The 9,616-nt window shown below is 64.0% G+C and overlaps 1 protein-coding gene across 1 annotated transcript in view; it reads left to right on the forward strand.

Moving 5' to 3' along the window:
• The first annotated feature begins 6,501 nt into the window (after positions 1-6,501).
• Positions 6,502-9,616, forward strand: part of PWWP2B (PWWP domain containing 2B) — a 24,855-nt gene continuing 21,740 nt past the window's right edge. The window contains exons 1-4 of the mRNA XM_029920693.1: positions 6,502-6,829; positions 7,472-7,656; positions 8,774-8,885; positions 9,416-9,517. Coding sequence (XP_029776553.1) covers positions 6,502-6,829; positions 7,472-7,656; positions 8,774-8,885; positions 9,416-9,517 — 727 coding nt within the window. The remainder of the gene's footprint in view (positions 6,830-7,471; positions 7,657-8,773; positions 8,886-9,415; positions 9,518-9,616) is intronic.

Consider the following 9,616-nt stretch of genomic DNA (forward strand, 5'->3'; position numbering starts at 1 on the left):
CGCGGGCAGCAGGCGAGGGCACGGGCCAGGCAGGCAGGGGGCTCGGCGGTTCGCGTCGCCGCACGCGGAGTTCGGACAGCCGTGCCATAAGTGTTTCCCTGGTGGATTGATTCCTCAGTGCCGGTTCCTTCTCTCCAGCGGACTTGGTTGTCCGTCTGGAACACACACGCACAAAATAGGTGCTAATCTACTGTGTGTGTCACTGGCGAGGCTTCTGGTCGACGGAGGCCTGGCTGCTGGGCTGTTGGTACAGTTGCGGGGAGTTCAGAGTCGCACATGCATTTTCTGCGGGGGCGGGCTGAGCCCCTGATCCCACGCGGTCCAGGGTAGTAATAGTTACCACAGTGACGTGACCTGCATGTTAACCACGACTGTGATGGGTTCGGACTGGGGTCTCAGGTGCCTGGGCTGGAGGGGGTCGGGTGTGCCCCGGGGAGACAGAACTGAGGAGCTCGGGGGAGCAGGAAGGATGGGCCCCTTTCTGGGGACGGGGAGGTCCCAGCACTGCGAACACGAGTGCCCACTGGCCGACTCCTCGTGGGACCGGGGCAGGAAGGAGCCGCGGCCTGGCGCCGGCCGCCTCATCCCACCGAGGGCCACGGAGCCCCGCCCCCCATATTCCTGGCCCTGCACACTGGCTGGGAACACGGGACCTGGAGCAGCACGGATCCCGAGCGTGGGACCTCCTTCCCCTCTTAGGGACCTGGTCCTCCCGCTGTGTCCGTGGTGGGGGTGCCGTGGGGCCCTGCCTCCCCAGGGCAGGTCAGGATGGTGCCTATGCTGCCCGCAGAGGGGCGCCTTCTCCTCTCTTCACCCCTCCACTGACGCGTGTGGTTGGCTGTGGGCAGAGGTCACGGGCAGGGCCCTGGCGGGGGCTCCGGGAGGCGCAGCCCACGGCCCACCTGGAGAGGTCGCTGTCCTCCTCAGGAGGGAGGGCTTGGCCGGCTCCCCTGCAGAGCGGCTGTGGCCCCAGGACAGGACAGAGCACTGCCTACCTGTACACGTCCACCTGCGTGGACAGAGCCGTGCCCCCGCCCAGGCCCTGCCGCCCGGGCTGACTCCCACCCCCGCCCTTTCTCCCAAAAGGCCAGGAAGCTACAGGGCCAAGCGACGGGGTGGGGAGCAGGGCCGACCCCAGCGAGAGGCCACCGGGTCCCGGCTCCCGTTGGACGCCGTCCACTCCGCCCACCTGCCTCTCGGCCCCGGAACCTGTCATTCAGCACGCGGTTCTGAGTCTGAGGGACGTCACAGGCGCGAGTGACGGAAAGTTTTCAGGCCGAGGACTGCCCAGATGTCCCCCCACCGCCAGTGCGCCCGGTGTGTGCCCCCGGCCCCGGACTGTGAGGCTTTTTCAAAGGCTGTAAAAGGTTTAAGCCGGATTAAAGGGAGAATACCGCAAATGAGCCACCAGTGTTCCCTCCCGTGCTGGCATCTCTGCCCGTCCCGCCGGCAGCATGTCGGCGTGTCAGCCCCTGGCCCTGTCCCTGCCCCGGGTCACACCTGTACTCCTGCATTTCAGCGTGGGGGGGAGCAGCTCGCCTGACAGCCCCTGGGAGGCGCCCCCACCCACACTGCCGTTCTTGGGGCTCGCCCTTTCTGCTTGCCCAGTCCTCAGTCCTCAGCTCTGCCCCCCGCCGGCGGCCCTCTTAGCTCACCTTCACCCCTGCTGTTCAGACCCTCCTGCAGGAGGTCCTGACTAAGTGTTCAATAAATTCAAGGGTTCAACCTTGAAACTGTCTTTGATTTGACTTCTCAGCTCCTTGGCCTCTTGGTGGGAGGGAAGCAGGGTTAGATCGGTGACCACTGCACCCCCACCCCCGCCGCAGACCCTGCCTTGGTTTTCCACGGCTGCTGCCCTTGGAGGAGCCAGCACTGCCCATCTCTGGTGGGTCCCACGCCGCCCCCAGCTTAGGGCCCCCTGACTCAGGAGGCAGGCAGATTGGAGGGGAGGGAGCCTGGGGCAGTGACTCCCCCCAAGGACACCCTCCACCCCAAGCTCCTTCCCCTTCTTTAGATCAGCAGGTGCTTTGTTTGCTGCTTCTCCTCAGTACTCACTGTACCTTCTGTGATTTGCTCATTCCTGCATTTCCCTCACTTGCTCTGAGCCTGCGCAGAGGTCACCGACCCGGACTCCTGCCCGCACCAGGAGCGGGGGTGGCACAGGTTAGAGGCCCTTCCTTGCTTGGCTGCTGACTGGGCCTTGTGGTTGGTTCCCTTGTAGATGTGGGGTGTCTGGGTTGGGGGTGCCCTCCTTCCTGGTGGAATTGGGGTGCTGAGGTGGGGTAGCCTCTCCCTGGTGGAATCAGGATGCTGGGGTGGTAGGGACCCTCCCCCAGTGGAATCAGGGTGCTGGGATGGGGGTAGCCTCTCCCTGGTAGAATCAGGGTACTGGGGTGGGGGTAGCCTCTCCCTGGTGGAATCAGGATGCTGGGGTGGTAGGGACCCTCCCCCAGTGGAATCAGGGTGCTGGGATGGGGGTAGCCTCTCCCTAGTAGAATCGAGGTACTATGGTGGGGGTGCCCTCCCCTGGTGGAATCGGGGTGCTGGGGGGGTGCCCTCCCCCGGTGGAATTGGGGTGCTGGGTGGGGGGGTACTCTCCCCCCAGCACCTGACTGACTCGCCCCTGCTCCTCTCCTGTCTGATCATCTGACCTCGAGCCTTAGTCTCTGAGCGCATCTGTTGTGCTGACTGCCTGGGCGGTGCATCCTGGGACCTCTCTTTTCTGCCCAACAACCCTGGAAAGGGGGAGGGAGGAGGAGTCAGAGGAAGGGCCAGGAAGCCCTCGGGGGCAAGGATTGTGTTAGGAGGTGGGATGGTGTGGTCGCAGTGCCGTGGCCGCTGTCCAGAGCATGCGATCCAGGGGCTTCTGGACAAAGCGTCCCCCACCCAGGACCTGCTCTCTGGAGCCGCCAGCCTGGGGGCTGACACTGCAGTAACCCAAGTTTCCCTGCAGGTGGCGCCTCAAGCTAGCCAGGACAAGGCACACAGCCACCACAGAGCGGCAGGGCAGGAGGCCCTCTCGTCCACACTCCTGCCCCCTGGGCCCGTGTAGCGCCTCCCTGCCCCCCCCCCCGCCATGGGCTGACATCTGTGGGTCTGTCCTTCCACTGTGACCAGGCACCTGCATCATGACAGGGGGGCCCTGGCTCACGTCTCACATCCTTGGACTCCTCAGAGGTCCTGGCCTGGCCAGTACAGCCCCCTCTCCTCCACCAGCTGCCGAGCACAGTCAGGTGCAGGTGCCTTTCAGAGTCCCCACACTGGCCACCGTCTAGCCCAGGAGAAATACTCCCGCATCCCCATCCAAGTTTCAGAAGGGACTCACAGTGTGGACGTGTGGCCAGGATGTGGGCCCCAGGCCTTGTGGGCGGAGGTGGAGCCCAGGTAGCCACAGGTGGTTGTCAGGTGGGGGGAGGCTGTGCCCGTTGACAGAACAAGACCAGAGCTGGGCTGAGGTGCGCGGTGCAGGGGGGGGGGGGGGGCCCTCGCGCCGGGTCTGGTGCAGGCAGCCTGGGTCTCAGCAGGACGCGGAGTCTGCCGGCCACCGTGGCTCCTTGTGTCTGGACAGAGCTGGGCGTTTGTGCCCCGCCCCCGCCCCCCACCCGGGGCAGGACGCCTCATGGGCTTGGGCTGCATGTTTCCCAGTGCACAGAAGCACACACTATTTGGCTGAAAACAGCTGACTGTGGCCTTGGGGAGCCAGAGGCCCGTGGGGAGTAAGCTCATTGGGAACCCCCCACCCCCACCCCCAGCATAAAGCCATTAGCTTCCATTTCTTCCTGCGGGGACAGAGCAGGGAGGAAGCAACGGTGGGCCTTTCAACCCTGGGGGTAGAGAGCTGCCCCGCTCCATCCCTGTGCCCCTCATGCTCCCGGGGCTCCCCCATCTCCATGCTCCCTATGCTGCCCCATCCCAATGCTCCCCATCCCTGTGCTGTTCAGTGGGGCAGGTGAAGGGCCGTGTGCACCTGGCAGCACGGGGGTGGGCACATTGGGAGAGAACTGCCCGCTGCTGCCCGAAGTCTTCTCCAACCACCCCGGCAAGGTTTGGTGTGTGCCCTGGAGTGCTGACCCCTGGACTTGGCCCTGAAGGACCAGCACAGGCCTCTCCCTAAGTGACAACCCTCTTACCTGACCCTCTGGGCCTGGGCAGGGGGGTGCCTGTCCTACAGGTGGGCTCCGGCGGCCTGGGGGCTGAGAGCAGGAGGCGGAGCAGAGCCCTCGGGTGTGAACCATGGGCTGTGCCTAAGCACCAGGTTGGGTAACTTGCAACTAGTTCAACTCTGAAACATCAAGCTGTTTTAGCAAATAGAAGCCCGCTTTCTAGTGTCAGGTTGAAATAACAACATAAAAGACGTCTAATAAGGTTAATGAGGTATCAGGAGAACGAACACCCAGGAGGCCACCTGGGCGGAGGCAGATTTGATTCCAGGGTGTGTTGGTCCTTGGTGAGAAGATGTGGGTCTGCCAGAGAGCCTGGCAAGGAGGGAGGCCCAGCTGTCCGGACACCCTGGGGAAACCCCCCCCCCCCCGAACCAGCCCACTGTCCTCCTCCCCCCTCTCCTCCGTGGGCCCCATGCTGCGCCTTCTGGGCGGTCGGCTGGCGTAGCTGAGTGCTGGCAGCTTTCTGGTGGCCAGCCACCCCTGTGAGGGGGGGCCCTGCTTCTGCTACCTCCACAGGCACAGTCCCCCTGGTGGGACCCCGGGACCGTGACCCCAGCTCTCCGCTCTGCCCACCACACCCACGTGTGGCCTGCAGATCTTTTGGGAGACTGCTTCTACGTGCCACACACTCTGTGGTCTGTTTCTCCCGCCAGGGCTCCTGGGGAGGACCAGGCAGGCGGGCTCTGGGAAATATCACCCACTGTGGGCCGAGCTGCACTGCGCCTCTTCACGCGGAGCCTCCCCAGGGACGCTGCCGGGCTTGGGCTCCACGAGAGGGGGTCACCTCCGCCAGGGCGGTTTGGATCAGTGGCGGGGGGACACAGGGACGAACGGCAAACCAGGTAAAAGAAGGAACTGGCAGGTGCCCTAGAAGCCTGGGAAGCCTTTGGAGGCGAGTGTGACAGGTGTGCAGGGGTGAACGAGGGCCTGCACTGCCACCTGCGCTCCTTCCCGGGCCACGGAAGAGCCAGCAGCTGGATCAGAAAAAGAAGGGCCGAGGATCAACTGTTTTGAAATGAAAACAATTATTTTGGGAAACGATTCGCCACCCTGAAAATGCTCTTGCTCAGATGCCTGCAACTGTAGGGTCTCTCGGATCTGGGTCCGGTTGCCTCAGCTCCTCTGCGGAGCCCTGGGGGGCGCTGGTCACCGGGTGAGGGGGGCGACTCTCCGGGAGGCCCCGGGGCCCTTCCTCGCCTCCACTGCCACCATTGGGCAGGCTCTGCACGGGGGAGGTGCCCAGCCCGGCCCTGACCTCCACCTGCAGTTCTGCTGACGGCCCATTGATGGGGGCTCCAGGGGGGTGAAGGTGGTGATGGACGTGATGGTGACAGTGGTGACAGGTGACGGTGGTGACAAGTGATGGTGGTGTTGACAGGTGATGCCAGAGATGATGGTGATGGTGGTGATGACAGAGGTAGTGGTGATGGTGACGACAGGTGACAGTGATAATGACAGGTGATGGTGGTGACAGAGGTGATGACAGGATGGTGGTGATGACAGGTGACAGTGATGGTGGTGACAGAGGTGATGGTGGTGATGACAAAGATGATGATGGTGATGACAGAGATGATGGTGGTGATGACAAATGACGTGATGGTGACAGAGGTGGTGACAAGTAATAATGATGACAGGTTGTGATGACAGATGGTGGAGATGACAAAGATGATGGTGGTGACAGGTGACAGTGATGGTGATGACAGGATGGTGGTGATGACAGAGGTGATGGTGGTGATGACAAAGATGATGGTGGTGATGACAGAGGTGATGGTGGTGATGACAAATGACGTGATGGTGACAGAGGTGGTGACAAGTAATAGTGATGACAGGTTGTGATGACAGATGGTGGAGATGACAAAGATAATGGTGGTGACAGGTGACAGTGATGGTGATGACGGGATGGTGGTGATGACAGGATGGTGGTGATGACAGAGGTGATGGTGGTGATGACAAAGATGATGGTGGTGATGACAGAGGCGATGGTGGTGATGACAAATGACAGTGGTGGTGACAGAGGTAGTGACAAGTGATGGTGATGACAGGTTGTGATGACAGGTGGTGGAGACGACAAAGATGATGGTGGTGATGACAGGTGACAGTGATGGTGGTGACAGAGGTGGTGACAGGTGATGGTGATGACAGGTAGTTGTGATGACAAAGGTGATGGTGGGGATCACAGAGATGATGGTGGTGACAAGAGGTGATAGTGATAATGACAAGTGATGGTGGTGACCACAGGTGATGGCAGCGACAGAGATGATGGTGATGGTGGTAACAGAGGTGGTGGTGGTGATAACAGGTGGTGGTGACAGATGTGATGACAGAGGTGACAGTGATAATGACAGGTGAAGGTGGTGATGATGACAGAGGTGGCGCAGAGGGGACACTGATGGGGACAGGCCACGGCGGTGGTGATGACCGAGATGTGCCCACTCTTGCAGAGTCCTTCCTGGGGCCAGGGCCACCCAAAGCCGTGCCCACGTCAGGCAGTTTACCCCATGGGGGGCTGTGTGTCGCCGCCGTGATTGGCACTGACCCCCAGGGGAGGGAAGAGGTGCCCCAGGGTCAGGCGGCAGCCCGGCCTGAGTCGGTCCTCGGAACCACAGTCCTCGGAACCACTCTCCGGAGCACCCCCGGGGAGTCCCAGCAGCTCCCCCCCCAGGCCTGTGAGAAGCCCCCTCCTAAGATGGGACAGTCCTCATGATCCCTGGGGTGGGGACAGGGCTGCAGACCTGACCCTGCAGGGCAGTCAGACAGAACCACACTGGTCTTGCAGACCCACGGTGTCCAGGGGGGAACAGCACCAAACAAATGTTTCCAACAGGATCTGTGACCCGCAGGGGAAGTTTTGGGTCCCCTGGGCTCAGCATTTGCAAAGCAGACTCCCAGGCGCTCCTGCCTCTGGGGACACCGCTGGGCCGCATGCGAGGGCCAGCCTCAGGCAGGCCTAGTCAGCTGGTGACCCTGTTCTGCCCCAGATGAGGGATGGGTGCTAACACGGCGTTTCGTGACATCCGACAACTCCCCCCCCAGGCCCTGGTTCTCAGGGCCCCATCCTGTCCTGGAGGAGGGACACTGGTGCTGGTCAGGCAGGAGGGAGGCAGGCAGCGGGGGTGTGGGGGCAGATCCCGGAGGACCTCTGAAGACCGGCACAGAAGCCACACCCCAGGGGAGGTGGACACAGTGGCTAGCACCGCCCTGGAGCACCCCCGCCGCCCCCCTGCCAGCTCGTGGCCACTCAGCTCGGCCCAGTAAGGGCTGGATGGTCTCCCGTCCCCCTTCCCACACTCCCCTGCCCATCCCGCCAGGCCTGCCGGCCCTGCTCGGTCTGCTGGGCAGGCCAGGCCAGGGCTGGGCACTGGGTCGGCCGGTGCCTGCAGCAGGGAGCAGAGGCTTTGGGGGCAGAGTCCAGGGACCCAGGGAGGAGGCTCCCAGCTGGCTCTCCCTGGGCCTGGGGGCCCTGGAGCCCGAGGGCAGCTCTCCCACTGCCTGGGCCGGTTCTGTCTAGAACCTGCTGGCCGGGTTGGGCAGACCTGCCAGGCTGGGCTGGTCAGCGTGTGTAGGGGTGACCTTTGAAGGGGCCACTCAGAGGACAGAACACTGGGTCCAGAGTCAGCTAGCGGGGTCAGCAACAGGCCCCCAGGGCTGATTGGCCCCCTCCTAAGGGTATTTGCACTTTCATCAGAGCTCTGTGGGGGGAAGTCTGTAAGGGAGCAAGTGAGTGGTCTTGGAGTGCTCCTCCCAGGGCTGGGAGCCAGGGTCTGGGTGGGGGGAGGGCCCTAAACAGCCACCCTTTAAGTTGCAAATCAAACTCAGGTCTTGCCTGCCTTCAGGTTCTGCTCCCAGAGAATGAGGTTTTGAAAATGGCTTCCAACTTCACTTAAAAAGGGCACCGCACACAGCTGAGTGGGGCTGAGGCTGAGAGAAAGCCCCTCGGGGGGACGCCCAGCCAAAGAGCTGCTGGGTGGGTCTGCGGGCCCCTCCCCGGCCCGCCTCCTCAGCCCGAACTGCTCCTCCCGCTGAGGCCTGAGAGTGACCCCAGAGCCCGCCTTCAGTGCCTCCGCCACGTCTGCCCTCCGGGGCCCTTCTGCCCAGGGTGGTGACCTGCTCACTCAATCCCCCAGGCACCTCCCACCCACATCCAGCCCCCTGGGCACACACTGCCTTGCCCACTCCTGTGATGTCCCCAGGGGTCCGGGAGCTGAGTCAGACCCCAGCACCCAGGTCTGTGGTGTGGGTCCTCTGTGCCCAGGAGGCATCTGGGACACGCTTGCACCTGTGCTGAGCAGGTAGGCAGCCTCTGGCCCCTGTTGCCTGGCATTTCCACCGCCAAGTCACCCCTCCCCTTGGGGGGGGGTGGCTGCAAAGGCCTGTGGGCAAAGCAGCAGTCACGCTCTTGGTGGGGGCCTAACAGTGACAGGGTTGGGGTGGCTCCTGGTGAAGCGCCTCACTCTGCAGAGAACCCCAAGCCATACAGAGAACACGCGCTCGCTGGGCTCCCAGGCCTCCCCTAAGGCTCCTTGGGCCTTGATCCTCAGCCCTGTAAAACTGGGGGCGGTGAGGCGCCGCCAGCTCCCCGCGGGCTCCCTGGCTCCGCCCGACTCCCCTAGGCCTGTCCCCGCGCCGCGCGGCCGCCTGAGGGCGAGGAGGAGCGGCGCCACTGTGGCCCGAACTGTCCCCGGCGGCGCCAGGGGTGGCGGCCACGGCGCAGGTCCGACCCGGGTGGGGCAGGGCTTGGACTCTGGAAGGGGGGGGGCGGGGCCTGTCGGCGTCCGGGTCGTCGGGACAACCCAACAGTCCGCCAATCCCCTGTGCCCAGCCAGCCGCTGCAACACTGGCTCAAGGGACTTGCGGGTCCTAGGCAAGGTCACTATAACAGGCCAGCCCTAAGGGCGGCCGGCTACGGGGTCCGGAGCAAGGTGCGAGATGCGCAAAGGCTAGGGCTGGTGGAGAGCTTTTGCTAGGCTGGAGGAGCGCGGGCGCAGGGCTCCGGAGGGGGTCCCCGGCGGTGCCCGAGTGCGCTCGGCGCCTGCACCTCCAATTACCCCCAGCTGGGCAGCTGCGCGCGTAGGGGAGCCCTGCTGTCACTCGGGGAAGGCAGTCCTTTGCTCTGTGAACGCGGCACGGGGCTCCAGGCCCTCTGGGCGCAGCGGGGTCGCACGCAGCCGGCAGATTCCACGGCGACCCGGGGGGGCGTGGCCGAGACTTGCGGACCGATCACCCTCCCCAACGCCGTTTCGGGCCACCCCCAGGCGCACAGGCAGCCCCGAGCCGGGCGTGCGCCCTCTGGATGCCCGCGGAGGCGCCGAGCGCACTAGGGTCGCCAAGTGCCCCCCTCCGCGACGAGGACTATAGTGGGCCGCCGCGGGGCGTCCGGCAGTGCCCCCTCGGCACCCGCGTCTCCTCGGCCCGGCCCGACCGGCTTCCTGCTCGCGTCGCCCGGACTTCCTCCC

The sequence above is a fragment of the Suricata suricatta genome, chromosome 2 (assembly GCF_006229205.1).
Source record: "Suricata suricatta isolate VVHF042 chromosome 2, meerkat_22Aug2017_6uvM2_HiC, whole genome shotgun sequence".
NCBI lineage: Eukaryota > Metazoa > Chordata > Mammalia > Carnivora > Herpestidae > Suricata > Suricata suricatta.